A 22,961-nucleotide genomic window follows, 5' to 3' on the forward strand; every position below is an offset into this window, starting at 1 on the left:
TGTTATTGACGCCATATTGGGGCCGGCGGCGGGTGGGAGAGTCCTACGGGGGAGGGGGAAGCGGTTGGACGTGTTCGCTTGCGGTCGTGCTGCCGCAGCCACCTAGCAATCTCACTGCATCGATCGCCGCTCTCAATCTACTGACCGTACTCGGGCGTATTAGGAGCCGCGTTCCAGCCTCACGCCCCACGGTGCTGTTTTCGACTTCAGAAAGGATCTGGTCTCAGCACAGAAGCGCCTCAGGCGCGGCGCAAAGCTCGAGCGGACGGCGGGGGCGGCCGGAGCCTCTCCCGGGGGAGCCGCGCCTGAGGAGGCGGAAGAGCCCCCCTGACGCGACTGGCGTGTGCTTCTGCCCGCCACCGCCCCTCCCGCTCTCACCCGGGCCGTCCCTGGCCACTGCCCCTGCCGCGGAGGCAGCGGCGGCGGCGGCTCTGTTTTCCACAGCCGGCGCTCTGCGACCCGCTTGGCTCCTGAGCCCGTCGGGCAGGCTCTCCTCGAGTTCCCGCTCTTCCCCCTTTTCCTCGCCCTCTTCCTCTCGTCACCCCTCCCCGACCCCGCCCGAGCCCGGCGCTTCAGCTGCCCCCGGCCATGGCGTGCGGAGCCACTCTGAAAAGGACTCTGGATTTCGACCCGCTGTTGAGCCCGGCGTCCCCGAAGCGGAGGCGATGTGCGCCATTGTCGGCGCCCACCTCGGCCGCTGCCTCTCCGTTGTCGGCGGCCGCGGCCACTGCCGCCTCCTTCTCGGCTGCGGCCGCCTCGCCGCAGAAGTATCTCCGAATGGAGCCATCCCCCTTCGGCGACGTCTCCTCCCGCCTCACCACAGGTGGGACCCGGCCCCGCGGCCGCCGGGGTAGTCGAGAGAACAGGGGTCCTGGGGCGTGGGATGCGGCCCCTGGGGTGGGGGACCGGACTGTGTGGTTCTCGTTCTTAGCAAAGTAGTAGGGCAGCCACATTTTTCGTTAGGTCCTCGTAGCCCGAGGACCTAATAAGACACAATAGAAATGGGCTGATGTCAAGGGGGTAGTGTTTGGAGGTGGGTAGGGGCTTTGCCTTGTCGGTATTGGGTAGAACAGGGACATCTTTTTCTTTGGGCCGAATGATTGGAATTGTTTCCGTAGTCGCTGGAGACTCAGCGGAAATGATCAGAGAGGGCGATATTATTCGTAAATTTAGGCGAAAGGGTCACATTTCGCCCCAATCTCAATGTGTGCTTGCCGTAATCGATTGGTTGCAGCTATTAACTCTGGGACTGGGTGGTTTGAGGCGAGGCTACAGCCCCTCCTCCAGTTCAGACATGGCTGATTTTAGTATAGTGGGGGTGGGGGGTGGGGATGGATGTCACTGGGGCGAGATCTAGGCCTGTCATTAATCACCCACAAGAACGCCACTTTGGCTGAGTCAAGACCTGTTTCCCTAGCAGGGTCAACAACAAAGAAAACGCTCTTCCCGAGTACTGTAATATGATCATACTGTACATCTAGACCTTGAGAAATCTTGAACTTTTAATAAGTATATTGCATTGAAAATTGGGGCTGAGGAGTTGTTTTTATTTGGAAATGCTTTATTTTTGCCCAACAAAGTGTGTTGCGAGAAAACAACCTAGCCTTGAGGATAATGAAGAAATCAACCCAGAATTCCAAGGGACTAAAGACTTTTTGCTTTTCATCTTGAAACATTTCCTGAGAGAGACTATGGGGAATGTCTTTTGGCTGCTTTGTAGGGCATGTGTATGCCCAGTTTTTTCTGTACTTTGAAATCCTTGTGTGCCCCTGGCACAGTCCTAGGATAGGCTTTTGTGGATTGAAGTGTAAATGTTTCCTTTGTGGGTAGCATGCAAAGATTTCTGTGTGAGCCTTTAGTATTATCACCCTTTAAACAAAGCCTTTTCATAGCTTGATTTAAATGTCTCATTATCATTAGCTTAAAAAAGTGAAGTATATACCTCTGTATTTGGTGACTTCCATTTGAAACTGACTTTAGTTTTTTTTTTAATGTCACATTTTGAAATATTTTCTAAATCCATGGAGTGACCCTCGAATATGCAAGCTACCGTTTTTGCTATTAAATATTTGATCTAATTTAAGGACATACTGTTTCAGAGTTGTAGTGAGTTGTCACGGAAATTCTCGGATAAATTTATTTAATGACCTTACTAAACTGTCTTTTAATTAGATTGAAAAGGCATTTGTTGATTGTTAGGCTTTACTTTGGGGAAAAAAAAAAAAAAAAAAGGAAACAGCCAGTGTCAAGAATGAGCTACTGGTGGTTGACATTTTTGGAATTTGTCTTTTAGTGAAATGGTATCATTGGAAATTGAAATGGAATCTGTACTTAACTAATAAGGCCATTTCAAAATAAGGTCATTAAGTAGCTAACCAGCAATAAATTTCAGTCGAGGGAGTGAATTAATACAGTGCTAGGTTTGGGAATTAAAGTACTATGTCTCAATGTGAAAATAATCTTGGGCATGTGTGTAAACCAGTGGGGTATAACATGTTCCCCACCTTTAAAGCACACTTACTCGGAAAGAACTGTGATCCTTTGTAAACTTGACTTTTCATTGGCATATCTGTAGCGTTGGTTAATACAATTGGCTCCACATTATCTCAAGTTTAAATTAATTGAAGTATCGTAGTAAAACGACTGGAATTATTGGAACTGTTTAAGCCAGCTGATTCAGATTCACATTCACTTTCCAAAATACTGCTATTCTGTTCTTCAAGGTGTTTTTTTGACATCTACTTTGGAAGTTTGATTATATCCTGAAACCTAAAATCGCATCCTAATTGATTGAGTCTGCTGAAAGTTATTCTAACTAATCTGAATATTATCTTAAAAAGTTGACTTGAGAAAACAAGTTGAAATTAAAGTTTTGACTTGCTAAAATTACATTTTTTAAACTGTAGTTTTGAATGACATTCTAAATGTAATTTAATTTGACTTTATGTTTATATGGCCAATTTGGGGTATGGTCCTGTATGTTTTTTGTAATGCCATAATGGGAGCTGCAGTGTTGTGCAGGTATCAAAGAGCTTCCCCGTTTTCATGTTACTAAACTTGGAAATAATTTTCTCATGCACCTGATTTTTAGCTTCCTATTTTAACACCGATTATTCTTAAACTTTATGGGAGTAAATACCCATCTGTCATTAACTAAAATGAATAGTTAGGATTGGAAGTAGACAGTGGCTTACCAAATTGAGATTGGCGAACTTGTGGGAACTCTTTGTTTTCCTTTCACATCTGTGAGTTCAAATATAATACAAATAATGTAGAATTAGAGTACTAAAGTGAATTTTTTTCAGAGCATGTATACAATTTATTTTATTATTGTTCTCCTCTGGATATTTTCAGTTTCTGATGGCATAGCTGAAGTCATGTTGTGGCTTTATTAGTTTCAGGAACTTGGATGTCTGTTTTAAATCTTAGCTATCATTTTAGTCATCCCAGGAAGTTTGACTTGACTATTCTTATTTAAATATTTTTCAAAGTGTTGCAACTTAATACTAGGAAAAAGGAAGGACTAGCTGAGCTGAAGGAAGTTAAGATTGCTTTCTTAACCGCAAGGCTTAGAGCCTTTACTATGCTAATTGGCATTATGAATTTTTTAGGGGCTCCTTAACACACAGATATCCCAAACCTGTTTTTTAGGACACCCAAGTGTTACTACTTCAGAAATGCTGTCCAGGGTCTAGGGGTGGTTGACAAAGTACAGCCATATTTTTGTGTAGCCTGAGAGCTAAGAATGTTCTTTACATTTTTTAAATGGTTGGAAAAGAATCAAAAGAATTATTTTGTGACACGTGAGAATTATGTGAAATTCGAATTTCAGTGTCCATAAATAAAATTTTATTGGAACACAGCTGTGCTTATTCTTTTTTTTTTTTTTTAAAGTATTGTTCATTGCAGGTGACGATGACAGTTGAATAGTTGTCTCAGAGAGTGTATTGCCCCCAAAACTCCATATTTGCTCTCTAGTGTTTACAGAAAAAGTTTGCTTACCCTCGTGTGGGGTGTCAGCAGTGAGGTTTATAATACCCCTGGGTATGGGAAAGGAAAAGTGATCAGTGGAAGTAAAGGGAGGGGGGAGTAGAGGCATCAAATATCCTTGGGGAAAGGAATACCTCTAGTAGCTGCATCAATACTTATCCTGGTAAGTTAGTTGAAAACCAAAATATGCTTTACAATTGGTTTTTGAAACATCTCATAATACTACCATTTAGCCAAAAGATTGTCATGACATTCCCAAGAAAGAATAAAACCAAAATATTGCAACATTGTAAGAGACCATCAATCAAATCCAACACATTGTTTTCATTATTATGTAGTGAATGAATGGTCTGAAGGTACCCTTCTGTGAATGTTAATGTATTTGTGAGTTTGTTAGGCACATTAATTCACATTGTTTATGGCTTGGTACCATTACTCTAGTCTGCCTTAGGAATTGAATTCTGTGAAGAGTTAAGTTCCTTTGTAAGAACTCATTGTACTTGCTGGAAACTTGCCATTAAAAATGGAAACTACAGCTTGTGAATGGAGAAGGGTTTACAAGAACATAGATTGTTCACCAGACATTGATGCATGCCTGCGAACGGAGACACCAGCTGGCTTAAATGAAATATAAATGGTTCTAGGCAAACAAATGAGACGTCTGTTGGAGGAGGCAGCATCTCACTTCAGATGTCATTTATATTGAGCCAGAAGTATTTTTTAATATTTTGTGGTTATTTAGACAGCTGTTAAGTTGCTCCTAGTGTCTCACTGGATTTGGCGAATAAATGTTTTTAATGGTCTTTGTACTTTGAATCTTAAACCTGATATTCTATTTAGGGCTGTATGTAGCTGCAGTTACTGTGTATTTCTATGACTTACGCATTTAAGAATCCTGTAAGTTTATGGCCATTAAAAACTGCAGTTATATTCTGATATCGAGTTTTTTTTTTTTTTTTTTTTTTTTTTTTGAGACAGTCGTACCCAGGCTGGAGTGCAGTGGCGTGATCTCAGGTCATTGCAACCTCCATCTCCTGGGTTCGAGCGATTCTTGTGTCTCAGCCTTTGGAGCCGCTGGGATTACAGGTGTGTGCCACCACACCTGGCTGTTTTTTTTTGTGTGTGTATTTTTAGTAGAGATGGAGTTTCACCATGTTGGCAGGGCTGGTCTTGAACTCCTGACCTCAGGTGGTCCCACTGCCTTGGCCTCACAAAGTGCTGGGATTATAGGTGTGAGCCTCTGCCCCCGGCTTTTTGTTTGTTTGTTTGTTTTGAGATGGAGTCTCACTCTGTCGCCTCGGCTGGAGTGCAGTGGCGCAATCTCTGCTCACTGCAACCTCTGTCTCCTTCCTGGTTTCAAGTGATTCTCCTGCCTCAGCCTCCCAAGTAGCTGGGCTTACAGGTGCACACCACCACGCCCAGCTAATTTTTGTATTTTTGGTAGAGATGGGATTTCACCATGTTGGTCAGGCTGGTCTTGGACTCCTGACCTCATGATCCACCCACCTCAGCCTCCCAAAGTGTTGGGATTACAGGTGTGAGCCACCGCTCCCGGCCTCCATGGCTTTTTTTTTTTTTTTTTTTTTTTTTTTTGAGATGAGTCTCGCTCTGTCGCCCAGGCTGGAGTGCAGTGGTGCAATCTCTACTCACTGCAAGCTCGACCTCCCAGGTTCACACCATTCCCCTGCCTTAGCCTCCCAAGTAGCTGGGACTACAGGCACCTGCCACCACGCCCGGCTAATATTTTGTATTTTTAGTGGAGACAGGGTTTCAGCGTATTAGCCAGGATGGTCTCTTGTCCTCATGATCCGCCTGCCTCAGCCTCCCAAAGTGCTGGGATTACAGTTGTGAGCCACCGTGCCCGGCCCCCGGCTTTTTTATTAAGGTAGAAAAATAAAGCCTAACTTGAGCACAGCAACACATAGGCTAAACATGGCTAGATAGAGGTTAGCCCCTCTTTAGGTGTGGAAGGTAGTAGTCACTGTGGTTGCCATGGAGACATAACCTGAGATGTAAAGGAGAATAATATACATTTCTTCAGTTTTTTAATGGTTTTATAGGAAAAAGAATGTAGTACATATTAATCAGGTCTTTGTTTTGTTTTTTTTGAGACAGAGTCTTGCTCTGTCACCTAGGCTGGAGTGTAATGGCACAATCTCGGCTCACTGCAATCTTTGCCTCCTGGGCTCAAATGATCCTCCTGCCCCAGCCTCTCAAGTACCTGGGGCTACAGGCATGTGCCACCATGCCAAGCTAATTTTTGTATTTTTTTTTTTTTGTAGAGATGGGATTTCACCATGTTGCCCAGGCTGGTTTCAAACTCCTACGGCTCAAGCAATCTGCCTGCTTCGGCCTCCCAAAGTGCTGGGATTACAGATTTGAGCCGCTGTGCCTGGCAGGTTTTTTCTGCTAAGTGTTTTGATAGACCTAGAAAGACACAGTGATAGAAAGCTTTCGTTTTGAAAGATTGGGAGTAAAAGCTTCAGTGGTGCCCAGTTGTGAGTATCTTTCCTATTTGAAAAGAGATTTTTCTCTTTATTAAAGAAGAATGTGAAGTATTAGCATGGGTTAAGTTTGGGCCTCTTGAATAGTTGGTTCATGAAACTAGATAATGGTATTGGGAGTGGAAGTAGGTATTTTCAAGTACCTATCAGTGAATTAGTTAACCAGGAATTTGTAGTCCCTGTAGTCCTTGTGTTAACCCTATGCCTAACACTGTTGATTCACAGAATGTTCTCTACATATGTGAAATTGTAGGGAATTTCTTGCCTTTGAGAGAACTACCTGCTTTTAAAAAGGTATGAGAGAAAATACTTAAGCCTATACAAACCAATCAGGCATCTGAAGTTGCTAAAGAAGTCTTCACAAATGGATTTAGTTCAAAGAGATTCATCTTTAATTTTATTGCTAACTATAGGATTGTGGAACTCGGCTTACCTCCAGTGTTTCTTAGCTTTCTAAACACACCTGAGAGATACATTCTCAGCAGCAGTCTCGCTGTAGCCATGACTGTTAACAGGAATGTCTCCTGAATTTTTGGGGGCTGGGATGAGTCATTGGACTTGAATATGGTGGTTTGAAAATAGCCCGCAAGATTGTTATTTGCCATACCTTTCCTTTTAATGTCACAAATAGTTTTTAAATACTAAGTTTATTTGTTGAGTTAATTAAGTCTTGACATTTCCCAAGGTTCTTAGAGTTGCTATGGTTGAAAAGAAATGTAATTTCAGTTTTACCCTGTAATTCTGTACCAAATTTTCTTTTTAGACTGTTCTATGACATTGTCATAATGTGTAACATTTTTTGACAAAAAATGTGACTCAAACGAGTCGTAATAAATACTGCAATTAGTTTAAGACTTTGAATAATACTTTTCTGAGGCACTTTAAGTATACTCAGTATTCATTTTTCTGGACAATGATGAGAAACATGGGTTACGTGAATTACAATATTTTAAGTAGCCCCATGTGTAAGAATTTCTCTATTATCAGATATTTGCTCATCGGAAGAAACATTTTAAAGGGTTTTACAGGATTTTTAGAAGAAAATACTTTTTAATATGAAGTTCTGATATATTTCTAAAGAAATTTATTTGTTATAACAAGTTTCTCACATGAGATGATATTGTAGCCATGTTAAGCAGGGAATCCTTGCAGGTAATTTAAAATTCTAGTGGATGTTAGTTTGTCAGCTTTGATATTTATTTTGGGCCTACTGATCAGAATTTTATAGTATAACATATTTTGTAATATTTCTTGTGATTAGGATTTTACAGTATAACAGTTTTTGTAATGTTTCTTACATTTCTTACATGTAGGCTTTGTTGGGTGGTGAACTTTCTAGCACTAAGAAAGCAGCTCATAATAATATACTTTTAGTTTGTCTTGGGGTGTAGCTTTTTTTCCCTTTAGTTTTTATCTGTCACAAGTGTCATAAGCAGATAATCTTGAGATGTACTAGTGGATATTCTGATTTTATTAACATTGTTATCTTTCCATAAATACAACTTCTGGATTTGACTTTTTAGGTCCTTTGATGTACCTGGATTTTCTTAACATTATTAAAACATTTAAATTATTCTTCTAGAAGTCACTTGTTCAAACCCTTATGAGCCTCATTTGAGTTCCAGATACTGCACTGGCTAGGCAAAGAGTAAGAGTCTTGAGAGACTGATGATAGAGCAGCCACTGTTGGAACTTTATTAGCTAGCACTTTATGCTTTATCAGTATACCTATTTTCATTTCTTATTAACATTTTTCCATATTAGTGTTCATTTCCCCTTTGATAGCCTAAGTATTAAAATTGGTTTACTAATTAAATCACTTTTGAAAGAGTTTTTTTCCTAAAAGTGTTAAGGCTTGTTTACTAAGTTTCTGAAATTGTGTCAGTATATGATGTGTATTCTCACTTTGGTTAGCATTCATTTTCATTTCTGTTAATGTTAATTCTTATAAAACTCCCTCAAAAAAATCAAACTAGACAGAATGGTTGGAGAGAGGGACTTGGATTTTTCTTTTGTTTCTTTTTGTTGAACTGATTAACAAATGAAGAGTAGAATGTACAGTGAAGTTTGAAGAAAGCCAATTTTTCAAACATGACTGCCCCTCTGAACTGTGCCTTTTAATTATGAAAGGAGATTGCCTTGTTCCTCCCACTAAAATATGATTATCTAGAAGAACTTCTGTTAAGTGGTATACTTGATTTAAAGTATAGAAGATTTTAGTTGCTGTGATAGAGAGGGGGACTTGATGCTGTCTGTGACAATCTTTCATAGCCCAGGGTAAAATAGTGCATTATCAGAACCTGGCATTGTAATCAGTTGTACACGTGTGGAAATACTGACCTATCAACTTGGAATAATTCTTCATATTTTTTTTTTTTTTTTGAGACGGAGTCTTGCTCTGTCACCCAGGCTGGAGTGCAGTGGCATGATCTCAGCTCACTGCAAGCTCCACCTCCTGGGTTCAAGCGATTCTCCTGCCTCAGCCTCCTGAGTAGCTGGGATTACAGGTGCGTGCTGCCACGCCTGTGTAATTGTGTTTTTAGTAGAGACAGGGTTTCACCATGTTGGTCAGGCTGACGTCGAACTCCTAACCTCGTGATCCGCCCACCTGGGCCTTCCAGAGTGCTGGGATTACAGGCGTGAGCCTCTGCGCCCGGCCATTTCTTAACTTTTAAAACACCAGTAAAACATTCTGGTTAGATACAAATGCCTGTCCTAAGAGGAGGCATTTTAGACTCTTTAAGCATCCCTTATTTACATTTCTGGATGTAACATGAAGAGGCGTTACAATTTTTTTTTTATAGCTAGTGATTGCTGTTTCAGGAGTCTCATTAGATGAGAGTTATGCTTCATTTTGGTTATTGCCTTTTTTTTGAGGGAGGGGTCGGAGTCTCACTCTGTCACCCAGGCTGGAGTGCAGTGGCGCAATCTCACTGCAACCTCCACCTTCTGGGTTGAAGCGATTCTCCTGCCCTGGCCTCCCGAATAGCTGGGACCACAGGCACGTGCCACCACACCCGGCTCCTTTTTTGTATTTTTAGTAGAGGTAAGGTTTCACTGTGTTAGCTGGGATGGTCTTGATCTCCTGACCTCGTGATCCGCCAGCCTCTGCCTCCCAAAGTGCTGGGATTACAGGCATGAGCCACCGCGCCTGGCCGGTTATTGCCTTCTTGACAATCGCATTTTTTGAAGTTTCAGTGTATGAAAGTATAAATTATGCATAGTATTGATGTCTCTAACTCCTATTTTCTAAAAATTAGCTTTCCTTATTGTGATATTTTGAGACAGAGTCTTACTCTGTCGCCCAGGCTGGAGTGCAGTGGCATGATCTTGGCTCACTACAGTCTGCCTCCTGGGTTGAAACGATTCTCTTGCCTTAGTCTTCTGAGTAGCTGGGATTACAGGCATGCGCCGCCACGCCTGGCTAATTTTTGTGTTTTTAGTAGAGACGGGCTTTTGCTATGTTGGCCAAGCTGGTCTTGAACTCCTGACCCCAGGTGATCTGCCCACCTCTGTCTCCCAAAGTGCTGGGATTACAGGTGTGAGCCATCACGCCCAGCCCATTGTGATTTATTTTAACGTTAGATGCTAATAGAATTTTGACTACTACTGGATAGGGTAGTAGATGTTAAGAACTTGGACCCTGAGGTCAAACCTGGCTCTGCCATGTTCAAGCCGTGTGACGTTTCAGAAGACACTGAAGCAGAGCCTCATTTTTCTCATCTCAGCAAATGTGCACATGATGATAATAGCATCTGCCTCTTAGGGTTGTTGTGAGAATTAAGAGCATTTACTGGCCAAGGATGGAAACTGTCTCAAGAAGGCAACCTCAAATGGGACTTTTACTGACCAGCAATTTTGCCTTTCGTTGAATAAGCCTGCTGTCTACAAAAGAAGAGTTGCCATCAAATCACAGTTTTTTCATTGTTTTTAGTACCAGCACTACTGACATTTGAGCCTGTCCTGTTTTAGTATCGAGGATTAAATAATTATGAAAGCACTGTATACAGTGAGGGAAATATTCCACTTTTCTCCAAAGTAACCTTATCCTCTTGATTATTCCCTTTTTCTTCTCTCAATTTGATCTTTGCTTTTGGCTTTATATATTCCCAAGCCTTTCATGAGAAAGTGAAAAAACAAAACATACTCATTTTCCTCCAGCTATCTTCTAGATCTCTTCCACTTCAAAATCAAATTCAAAGAGCTTTCAAATAGTCTGTTTGCTTCCATTTCTTCAGTTCTCAATTCCTGACATGCCTCAAGCAGCTCCTGTCAGGTCATCAGTGACTTCCATGACAATCAGTCCTCCTCTTATTTGACCTTTCTTTCAGCATTCTTCCTGCTGGCACACTACTTTCTTTTTGAAATGCTTTTTTTTCTTCTTTGACTATAATTTCCCTCTACTCCCTAGCTGTTCTTTTTGTCTTTACCTGGGCATTAAACCTCGTAGTTTTTTAGTTCTAGCTCTAGCTCCATGCTTATCTCACTTAGTAGCTCCCTAAGCAGTCACATGCCTGCTCCTAATTTCAGTTTCCATTTACAGATGTATCTGTATTTAATTTGTATCTTCAGTTCGTTCAGACAGTTCCTCTTTAATTCCAGCCATGGGAAATTTGGACTTTTTTTTTTTTTGATGGGGTTTTGCCCTGTTGCCGAGGCTGGAGTGCAGTGGTGCGATCTCAGCTCACGACAACCTCTGCCTCCTGGGTTCAAGCAGTTCTCCTGCCTCAGCCACCCAAGTAGCTGGGGTTACAGATGTGTATCACCATGCCTGGCTAATTTTTTCATTTTTAGTAGAGACAGTTTCACCATGTTGGCCAGGCTGGTCTCGAACTACTAGCCTCAAGTGATCTGCCCACCTTGGTCTCCAAGGTGCTGGGATTACAGGTGAGAGCCACCATGCCCAGCCTAGTTTGGACCTTTTTATCGTCAGATCTTGTTAGCGCTTTCCCTCTACCACTAGAAGTCAGAATTTTTGTGAAATCCATTGACTTTTAAATGTTCACAACTAATTTACAAAATACATGGGATAAATAAGAGATGTATGTGGACTTCTAATCAGTGCCTTATGGTGTGAGAGGTGGTCTTTTTGTTGTTGAAACCATCTCACTCTGTTGCCCAGGCTGGAGTGCAGTGGTGTGGTGTTGGCTCACTGCAGCCTCCATCTGCTGGGTTCAAGTGATTCTCCTGCCTCAGCCTCCCTAGTAGCTGGGGTTACAGGTGCCCGCCATTATGCCCGGCTAACTTTTGTATTTTTAGTAGAGATGAGGTTTCACCACGTTGGCCAGACTAGTCTCGAACTCCTGACCTCAAGCCATCCGCCCACCTTGGCCTCCCAAAGTGCTGGGATTACTGGCGTGAGCGACTGTGCCTGGCCTGAGAGGGGGTCTTAATTCCTCTTTTAAAAAGCAGTCATGTTGGTAAAGTAAATGAATTGCTTCATCATCAGTCACATAATGACGAATATGAATTTCTTTTTTTAAAGTGTATTAGGAGAGATGGAGTAATCATTGTATTTAGGTTAATGTCATGTAATGAGTTTTCCTAAGTAGGTCCAATCAAGTTAAATTAATTTGCAGAATATTTTCTTCCTGGGGGAGGGGTATGTCTAACAGAATTACACTTGATCTTAGCCAAAAGGCTGAGAAGCAATGAACTTAAAACTATAAAAACCATTCAGGTGAGGGTGGCAAAATGATTTTAAGTTAGCGTAGATATTTCCGTACTTGTAATAACCGGGCTGCTAACATCTTCTTTTCCTTCCTCTCCACTCCCTAGTATGTCCAATAGTAAACCAACCACTTTTTAAAAAATATTCAATTAAAGGTTTTTTGTTTGTTTTTCGGTTTTTTTTGAGACGGAGTTTCGCTATTGTTGCCCAGGCTGGAGTTCAATGGTGTGATCTCAGCTCACTGAAACCTCTGCCTCCAGAGCCCAAGCGATTCTCCTGCCTCAGCCTCCCAAGTAACTGGGATTATAGGCGCCCGCCACCATGCTCAGCTAATTTTTTTGTGTTTTTCGTAGAGACAGAGTTTCACCAGGTTGGCCAGGCTCATCTTGAACTCCTGACCTCAGGTGATCCACCCACCTCAGCCTCCCAAAGTGCTGGGATTACAGGCGTGAGCCACCGCCCTTGGCCAAGGGAGTTGTTATTTTAAGCAGGGGCTAGAAACTTTAAATACGCATAGTTCCAGAGATATAAATGATTTAAAGTAAACTAGGAGGGAACTAGTGAATTCCAGTCCTGACCAGCAGCATCACCTCATAAGGAATGTAGAATCTTAAGCTCCACCCTGCAGGGTCTACATTTTAACAAGATCCAGAGGTAATCTGTGTGTGCATTAAAATTGTAGAAGCACTTGAGAACTTAGGCCCAAAAGGTAGCAGTCACACTAAATCTTCAGCTGAGTTTTGCCATGTTACCTGGTTTTCCTAAGAGTTGTCAGAAGTCTGACTTTATATGTAGAACCACCCAGTTTTTAAATGACTACAAATTAACGTGTTTTAAAAAAATCATGTCCGTGGGGCTGAGTTTGGCCTGTTAGTCATCAGTTTTGCAAATCCTGGTTCCAGGTACACTTTTTTTGTTTGTTTTAAGACTGAGTCTCGCTCTGTTGCCCAGGTTGGAGTGCATTGGCACTGTCTCGGCTCACTGCAGCCTCCGTCTCCCAGGTTTAAGCTATTGGGATTACAAGCGTGCACCACCTTGCCCGGCTAATTTTTTTGAATTTTTAGTAGAGACGGGGTTTCGCCATATTGGCCAGGCAGGTCTCAAACTCTTGACCTCAGGTGACCCACCCTCCTCGGCTTCCCAAAGTGCTGGGATTGTAGACATGAGCCACTGTGCCTGGCCCAGGTATGCTAATGTTTTTTGGGGGTGCCTGAACAAGTTGTTATAGGAAATGGGTTTGTTCTTCAGCTTGATTGTGCTGTACTGGAGTCCTCAAAGAGTCTGCTTTCTCAGTCTGTGCAAGCTGGCTTAGGTTCTGCATTTATACTTACATAATATTTAACTGTATAAAAGGCATTCATTTATCTTCCCTACGGGAGGAGGAACAACTGTAATCAATACAAGGTCAAATTCTTTCATTTCACTAGTACTGTGTAGCCAGTGCTACTTATTTGAAGTAAATTACTCAATTTGTTAAAACCCTGCAGGTAAATACCATTGCCCTTGTGGCTGTGGTTAATTGGAATAAGAGCTGAATCTTTTGCTTTGGAACCAAATGTTTCTGTAGCATGTACATTTTGGGTTTTGGATTTGGGGCAGTTCAATTTCCACTTCTCCATTTATTGCCCTTTTTGTTTTGAGATGGAGTTTCGTTCTTGTTGCCCAGGCTGGAGTGTAGTGGCTTAATCTCGGCTCAATGCAACCTCCACCTTCCCCCGGGTTCAAGTGATTCTCCTACCTCAGCCTCCTGAGTAGCTAGGATTACAGGCACGTGCCGTTACACTTGGCTAATTTTTTTTTTTTTTTTTTTTTGTATTTTTAGTAAAGATAGGGTTTCTCCATGTTGGTCCGGCTGATCTTGAACTCCCTGCCTCAGGTGATCTGCCCGTCTCGGCCTCCCAAAGTGTTGGGATCACAGGCATGAGCCACCATGCCCGGCATCTTTTTTTTTTTTTTAAAGACAGGGTCTTGCCGGGCACGGTGGATCACACCTGTATTCCCAGCACTTTGGGAGGCTGAGGCGGGTGGATCACCTGAGGTCAGGAGTTCAAGATGAGCCTGGCCAACCTGGTGAAACTCTCTACTAAAAATACAAAAATTAGCCGGGCTTGGTGGCAAGTGCCTGTAATCTCAGTTTCTCTGGAGTCTGAGACAGGAGAATCGCTTGAACCTGGCAGGCGGAGCTTGCAGTGAGCTGAGATCACACTATTGCACTCCAGCCTGGGCGACAGAGTGAGACTCCATCTCAAAAACAAAAAAGAAAAGAAAAAAAAAAAAACTCAAGGTCTCACTCTTGCCGAGGCTGGAGTGCAGTGGCGCCATTGTAGCTCACTGTAGCTCACTGTAGCTCACTGTAGCCCACTGTAGCCTGGAACTATCTTTCTGCCTCATTTTGCCAGTAGCTGGGGACTACAGGGGCAAGCCACCATACCTGGCTAATTTTATGTTTTATGTTTTGTAGAGAGAGAGTTTTCGCTTTGTTGCCCAGGCTGGTCTCAAACTCCGGGCCTCAAGTGATCCTTCTGCCTCAGCCTTGCATGAGCCACTGCATGCGGCCATGCTTTCTTTGTCATATTTTGGTAGCTTGTAAGTTATTTGAGAAAATACTTAAAAGTAGTTAAGAGCTACATAACAATAGCAACAAGGTTAATGTATCCGCTTAGTGTAAATATAAGCTGGAGATGTAAAACTTAACATTTACCTGCAGTGTTTTAACAAATTGAGTCGTTCAAATAAGTAATAAGTAATCGTTGGCTATATGTACCAGTGAAATAATAGTATTTTAAAGTGAATTTAAAATGGCATCAGCTCATTCTTAAATAGCTCTTGGTTGGATAAGAATATTGTCCTTAAGATTCCATCAAGGAGAACATAAGAACTGTTTTAGTTTCTGAAGAGATGATCCTGGGAAAATAGCCAATTAATAAAGATGGGTCTCCATAGCAACTCCAAGTTGTGTTTTGTTTTGTTTGAAAATGGAATTTTGCTCTTGTTGCCCAGGCTGGAGTGCAATGGCGCAATCTCAGCTCACCGCAACCTCCACCTCCCGGGTTCAAGCGATTCTCCTGCCTCAGCCTCCCGAATAGCTGGGATTACAGGCATGCGCTACTACGCCCAGCTAATTTTGCATTTTTAGTAGAGACGGGGTTTCTCCATGTTAGGCTGGTCTCGAACTCCCAACCTCAGGTGATCCGCCCACCTCAGCTGTCCAAAGTGCTAGGATTACAGGCATGAGCCACTGTGCCCCGCCCAAGTTGTGTGTTTTAATTTAGAAAGTAATCATGACAGTATCTAGTGTGTAGTTCAGAACCATACATTGCTTTGTTATTTTGGAACAGTGTCTTAGTTTTAAGTCTTAATGGCTACTGCAAGTTTTCTTTACTTAATTATGTACAGGTTTTCATATCATTTGTGTTCCTGACTAGAACTGGCAGAGTGTCGAGATTTTTTTTTTTTTTTTTTTTTTTCAGACTCAGTCTTGCTCTGTTGCCTGGCTGGAGTGCAGTGGTGCGATCTTGTTTCCCTGCAGCCTCCGCCTCTCGTGTTCAAGCAATTCTCCTGCTTCAGCCTCCCAAGTAGTTGGGATTACAGGCGCCCACCACCATGCCCGGCTAATGTTTGTACTTTTAATAGAGACAGGGTTTCATCATGTTGGCCAGGCTGATCTCGAACTCCTGACCTCAGGTGATCTGCCTGCCTTGGCCTTCCAAAGTGCTGGGATTACAGGCATTAACTACTGCGCCCAGCCCCAAGATTTCTTTTTTAATCCCATTGTTTGCATTGTCTTTCTAGGTCCACTTTCATTTTGTTTTCCAAAGATATTCCATGGAGAAATAAATGGTATTGATCTATAAAATGATCCAGAGGGACCCCATACACCTAAGCTTAAAACTGCTAGCAAAACCTTAATGTTTGATCTAGTAATGATGCCTGGAGGAAAACAGTAAAGCTTTATGGGTGTGGAGCAAAAGTTTCTAGTTTCACATGTCAGATTTTTAGAACTTAAATGTATGGACCCTAGAAAGATACTTTGACAGCCCACCCTTCTTTTGTGGTTCTCCTTAAAGTTATTTTTAGTTGCTTCTAATTCCATGTTCTTTGCTCAGTCTTACCTTGATGCTGTTTGTCCTGCCCCCATCAATTCCATTATGCTTTTTATCCCGTAACTACTTTCTCCTGTTTATATTGTTGACCTTATTCATGGTGCCCAGCATTTCCTAAGTAATCAGTGGCAACTAGAAAGAGGCCTTTTATTTCCACGTTTTTAATATTTACTTATTTATTTTTTTGAGACAGAGTTTTCTTTCTTGTTGCCCAGGCTGCAGTGCAATGGCATGATCTCAGCTCACTGCAACCTCTGCCTCCTGGGTTCAAGCAATTCACCTACTTCTGCCTCCCAAGTAGCTGGGATTACAGGTACCCGCTACTACACCCAGCTGATTTTTGTATTTTTAGTAGAGATGGGGTTTCACTGTGTTGGCCAGGCTGGTCTCAAACTCCTGACCTGAAGTGATCCTCCTGCCTCGGCCTCCCAAAGTGCTGGGATTAAAGGTGTGAGCCACTGCTTTCGGCCTCCTAATTTGTTTTTAAAAATATTCCAAAGAAATAAGTGCTGACTTGTTGATACCACCTAATTAGCAATTTTAGTGACATGTACTAGTTTTTTTTTTTTTTTGAGACGGAGTCTCTGTCGCCCAGGCTGGAGTGCCATGGCACCATCTCGGCTCACTGCAAGCTCCGCCTCCCGGGTTCCCGCCATTCTCCTGCCTCAGCCTCCCGAGTAGCTGGGACTACAGGCGCCGCCACCGCGCCCGGCTAATTTTTTGTAATTTTTTTTTTTTTTTTTTTAAAGTAGAGAGGGGCTTTCACTGTGGCCTCGATCTCCTGACCTCATGATCCGCCCGCCTCGGCCTCCCAAAGTGCTGGGATTACAGGCGTGAGCCACCGCGCCCGGCCGACATGTACTAGTTTTGAGAATGAAAATGCTGTGAGTCGTAGAACTTGCTAATAATGACTTCCACTTAGCAGTATTTTATGGTAAAAGAGGTAGCTTTTAGGATTTAGTAAAAGAATATACAGCCATTTGTGTGCTGTAGCTTGTCTTGAAGATAACTCTACATATTTTGCTCTAAATGGTTGCTGCAAATTCAGTCTATGCTTCATAAGCCAAATAGGAAGGCATATGATTAAAACTGGAATATGCAACTGATAATACAAGTGAAGCTTGGACTTCTTTTTTCTTTAATGAACTTTAAATTGTATTGGCAAGACAATGTCAGATATTACATGTACCTTGGATAAAATGTTAACTTGCTGGTTTGGTAAGAGATGGCCAGATCTAAGTAGCTTAAGACTAAGTGGACAAGTACTTTACTGATATATAGAAGGCCTTTATCTACCTGGTGTGAAAGCAACTCAGGTCAGCCAAGTATCTAGATTGAGCTTAGCAATGTGGTGGTTGTAGAATATTGAATCCGAGGAAGTTTCTTGAGTTTATCAGCTTCAAGACTGTTTATATCCCTGGACTGAAATAAATTGAGCTTGAGGCTTGCCATTGCAGTTAGCTGTTTGCTACTTGTGCGGTTGAGATCTTGGCCAAGTTAAATTGGACCCTTCACTGCATAACATTGTTGATCACATGTTACCAGTATTAGAGCATTTGAGGGCACCAGTGTGGCTTAGATGACATAGTTGCATCATATTTGATGTAAAAAGCATGCAGTCAATAGCTTTAAAAATTCTTCAGCTCTTTAGCTGACAATATCAAGTGTTGGCAAGGATGTGGAACAGCTGGAGCTGTAATACTTTTATGGTAGGAATGCAAAATGACAAAATCACTCTGGAAAATGGTTTCGCGATTTTATTTTGTAAGAACAAAATAAACCCTTCATTTGCCATATGATTAGGCAGCCTATTCCCACTCCTAGGTATTTATCCAAGAGAAATGAAAACATGTCTGCCAAAGACTGGTACTTGAATATTCGTAATAGTTCCAAATTGGAAACAGTCTTAATGTCCATTAACAGGAGAAGGGATAGATATGTGTGTGTATGTATACATACATACAATGGAATTCTCATCAACGAAAAGGAATTTCTGATTCATGCAAAATATATGAATCTCAAAAGCATTTTGCTGAAAGTAGTTCAGACATAAAAAGTCTGTATTCTTTATGATTCCATTTATGTGAAATTCTAGAGAAGGCAAAACTATATAGTAATAGCAGATGAGTGTTGGTGGACTGTACTGGGGAAATGGTGATGGTGGTAGGGAATTAACTGCAGAGGAGCCCAAGAGAAGTTATTGGAGTGATAAAAAGTTATTTATCATAGTTATGTTAGTTCCAAAACTGTATGTATGTACTTGTCAGAACTCAAATGAATTGTACATTTAAATTGGTTAATTTTGTCATTTGTAAATTACACCTTAAAATGTTAGTGATGTCTCTAAGTGTCTGGTATAGAGTTTTACAAAGATAAATTTTTAAAAGTTTTACTGTTTCTTAATTCTGGGTTAGCTTTCATTTGAGATTATCAAATGAACAAATTGAGGTGGTGGTTATACAAGCATTCTTTTGGTACATTTTAGTTGTGCTTTGGTTGACTTGTGAAGCAGAAGGAACACTAAATCTGAGAACAGCTATGTGGTGATGAAAGAACATATATAAGTCACACAAAAGATAAATATTAAGGTCAGGTTACTCCAAACTAGTACCTCCTAAAATCTCTGGTTATAAATAAATTTTATGATGTTTTGAGTAGCACTTTTGATCAGGATAATGGTAGCTTTGGACAGAAAGTGATGAATGTGAGTGAAGCTTACTTTCTCTCAGAGAGCAAAATATAAATGCTGGATGCGGTGGCTCACACCTATAATCCTAGCACTTTGGGAGACTGAGGAGGGTGGATCACCTGAGGTCAGGAGTTCGAGACAGGCCTGACCAATGTGGTGAAACCCTGTCTCTACCAAAAATATAAAAATTAGCTGGGCGTGGTGGCTCACGCTTATAGTCCCAGCTACTCGAGAGGCTGATGCAGGCGAATTGCTTGAACCTGGGCGGCAGAGGTTGCAGTGAGCCGAGATCGCGCCACTGCTCTCCAGCCTGGATGACTGAGCGAGACTCCGTCTCGAAAAGAAAAAAACGCTTTAGATTGCTGTTACTGAAAAGAGGTCTGTTATTTAAAAAATGAGGATATTTGTGTTTGTCATGGTTGATACCAGATGTTACATTAGTTTTATTGGGTACCTCTGGTGAATATTAGGAAACCTATTTATATCAAGGTATGCTTACCATTCAGTAGACAACTCTTTCATGCCAACACTGATAATTTAATAATTTAACCACTGTCACTCAATTGGAATAACTTTGTTTTCAAGTTACAAAGTAGTTCAAATAAATGGAAAAGGACTGAAAATGACCATAACCCGTATTAAACAAATGTTAACAAATGAAAAATGTTAAATACAGCTAAAGCACCCCAACATAACCATCCTGAAATTAATCATTATAGACCTGTTTAAGTACACATGAATGTGTGATTTTGTACTTAAACCACACATTCATGTATATATAAACAGATCTTTTTATACAATGAAATTTATGTAAATGGTATTGTCAACTGGATATGTCTTGCAACTTTTTTTCAGTTTAAATAATGAAACAGGCAGTATCTAAAACGTTTAAGGGAACTTATTTGTCCTCCCAGAGTCTCAAAAATTCTAAAAGTTCTCCTAGGGAAATAAAGTGAGAAAAGAGGTAAGTGACAAGATTTTGTAGATATGGTGGTTATCTACGAAAACCACCAGTATTACATTTTAAAAATAATTATTGTATGTAAATCTTTAGCTTTCTTTTTTGTGTGTCATAGAGACAAGGTCCATCTATGTTGCCCAGGCTAGTCTTGACCTCCTGGCCTCTAGTGACCCTCCCACCTCAACCTCCCAAAGTGCCATGGTTACAGGTGTTAAGCCACCCCACTTCACCAGTATCTAACAGTTCTTAAATTAATGCATCATTGTAAAATTGAATGTTAAGGCTACACTCCACTCTGTCAGTCTTTTTATTGCCAGTTAATTGCCACCTAAACATTTCATTTTTGTTTAATCTTGCTTTGGATTTTGATTAGTAAACTTCTAGGGATGTAGTTTCACATTGATAACCTGTTAAATTGGGAGCTATGGAGTGTGGAGGTGTAGTGAGGAAGTCTGGATGGGGAGTGGAAACCCCCAGGTAGGGATTTTCTGGAGGAGCCAGATGGTAATTATTTTGAGTTAGAAATCTTTCTGAAATGAATCATACTGGCCTAAAAGATATGCCAGATATAATTTTACTCATTCGTGTGATTGTGGTTCAAGATAATTGCACTGTGGTATAGTGGTTCTTATTTATTGAGGACCTGTCATGTACCAGTCACTTCACATGGTCTCTCCCTCACCCCACCCTCCAGCCCCAAGATTCAGAATGCTATAGTTTTCTTAGGTTTTATTGAGCTTAAAATAATTGGCCATGGCCATTTAATGTATGATGACTTTTTTAGTTCCCATCTGCTTTGTCATTTTGTTGACCTACTGTCACTTCAGACCGTTGTGTGCTTGAATATACATAATCCCCCACGCCCCTTCTTATTTATGGGCTTGGAAAAGGCATAAAGGCATTAAAGGCAGTTGGAAAAGCCTGTTAGTGTAATAGTTCTATGTGATGAATAAATGAGCTTTGAGTTTGGAACTCAAGAATCTGAGTAAAATAGGTGTTTGGGTTCACAGACTCCTTGACCATTATTTTGATTGAAAAACTTTATTTTTGCTAGTCAGTGCTCAGCAAGAATATTGTTGAACAGCTGAATTCCAGTTGGTGTGTATGTGCTAAGTGAATGTCCTCATTTATGCTGAAATGAGTTCCTACCAGAATGTCAGTTTTCTGGATATTATTTGAAAGGAATATTTTGGGTAGATTGGTCTACTAAATAATGTTGGAAAGCCAACCTCTTTTTTAATGTGAAAGTTTTTATCTTGCCAAATTTTAACTTTTTTTATTTTAGAACAAATTCTGTACAACATAAAACAAGAGTACAAACGAATGCAGAAGAGAAGACATTTAGAAACGAGTTTCCAACAGACAGATCCGTGTTGTACTTCTGATGCACAGCCACATGCATTTCTCCTCAGTGGACCAGCTTCACCAGGTAATAACATTTCTTTTCATTTACAAAGTTTATTATTTAGAATGGGAAAAGTTTAATCCAAGTTGTCTTTAGTCATTTAAGCTACTATATCTTCTCTGAGTTTTAAAAAAACATTTATACAAGTAAGGCATGACATCTTAAAAATATGGTACAAAATAAGGAATTATCACCTGGATTCCCACTAACCAGAGACAACCACCTGTATAATAATATCCCCAAAGTGGACATCCTGTAAGTACTATGATTTGTAGCCTTTATTAAAAAAATTAACAATAGGCCAGGCACGGTGGCTCATGCCTGTAATCCCAGCACTTGGGGAGGCCGAGCGAGGTAGACAGGTCACTTGAGGTCAGGAGTTGAGACCAGCCTGGCCAACATGGTGAAACCCTGTCTCTACTGGAAATAGAAAAATTAGCCAGGCTTGGTGGCATGTGCCTGTAGTCCCAGCCCCTTGGGAGGCTGAGGCATGAGAATCACTTGAACCTGGGAGGCGGAGGTTGCAGTGAGCTGAGATTGTGCCACTGCACTCCAGCCTGGGCGACAGAGTGAGACTTTGTCTTAAAAAAAAAAAAAAATTAACAGAATACTATATGCTCCTTTGTTAGGTATAGATGTACCTTGTCATGACCGAACGCTTATTGATAATACAACTTAGATGTTTTGCTGGTATAGTATTTTAAGAAATATCCCTGTATACATACCCTCCCTTACACACTTGTCTTATTGGGATAGATTTCTAAAGGTGGATTATTATTATTTTTTTTTGATCCTGTATCTGTTTTTACCTACCTTTTGTTGGGGGGAGTGTTTGCAAATAACTTTCCTTTAAAAAAAAAAAAGGAATAAGGGCTACTTGAAGCAAAGAGAAAGTTGAAGGTTCTGCTGAAAGAGAGCCATCAATAGTGGCTCTTACCTTTAGTAAAGTTCTCAGCAAAATAGCTTGTGACAACAGTTGCCTTTGTTCAATGCTTTCTCTCCTCCCTCTAGCAAGGGTGGGAAAACCTGGCAGAATAAAAAAATTTCGACCAGGCGCAGTGGCTCATGCCTGTAATCCCAGCACTTTGGGAGGCCGAGGTGGGCGGATCATGAGGTCAGGAGATCGAGAACATCCTGGCTAACACAGTGAAACTCCATCACTCTAAAAAACCAAAAAATTTAACTGGGTGTGGTGTCAGGTGCCTGTAGTCCCGGCTACTGAGGTAGGAGAATGGCATGAACCTGGGAGGCAGAGCTTGCAGTGAGCAGAGATCGCACCATTGCACTGCAGCCTGGGCGACAGAGCAAGACTCTGTCTCAAAAAAAAAGAAAAAAGAAAAAAAAAATCAAAGACCATAATATAGTCAAATAAAATTAGATTAGGAAACATGAAATTGTTCAAAACTAAATACTGCCATGCCCATTGGGGGGGGGGGCCAGTTATTAGTGGTTGAAACGTAGTAAGAGGTGAGGGTTGGGTACTAGACTGTATTAGCAGGAAACCAAGATCATTATTTCCTTACTCACTTTAGAAGATCAGTTAACTGGCAGTCTTAAGTAACAAAGCTGGGAATGTGAAAATAAATAAGATAGCCTTGGGTAATTATAGAATAAAGCTGGTGTGCTTCGTTATTGTGA

At 41.3% G+C, this 22,961-nt stretch overlaps 1 protein-coding gene across 1 annotated transcript in view; it reads left to right on the forward strand.

The window, feature by feature from the left end:
- AKIRIN2 (akirin 2) overlaps positions 1-22,961 on the forward strand; it is a 27,746-nt gene continuing 4,785 nt past the window's right edge. Inside the window, exons 1-2 of the mRNA XM_038002246.2 lie at positions 1-823; positions 21,204-21,347. Coding sequence (XP_037858174.1) covers positions 589-823; positions 21,204-21,347 — 379 coding nt within the window. The 5' untranslated portion in view covers positions 1-588. The remainder of the gene's footprint in view (positions 824-21,203; positions 21,348-22,961) is intronic.

This window comes from Chlorocebus sabaeus, chromosome 13 (assembly GCF_047675955.1).
Source record: "Chlorocebus sabaeus isolate Y175 chromosome 13, mChlSab1.0.hap1, whole genome shotgun sequence".
In the NCBI taxonomy this organism is placed as follows: domain Eukaryota; kingdom Metazoa; phylum Chordata; class Mammalia; order Primates; family Cercopithecidae; genus Chlorocebus; species Chlorocebus sabaeus.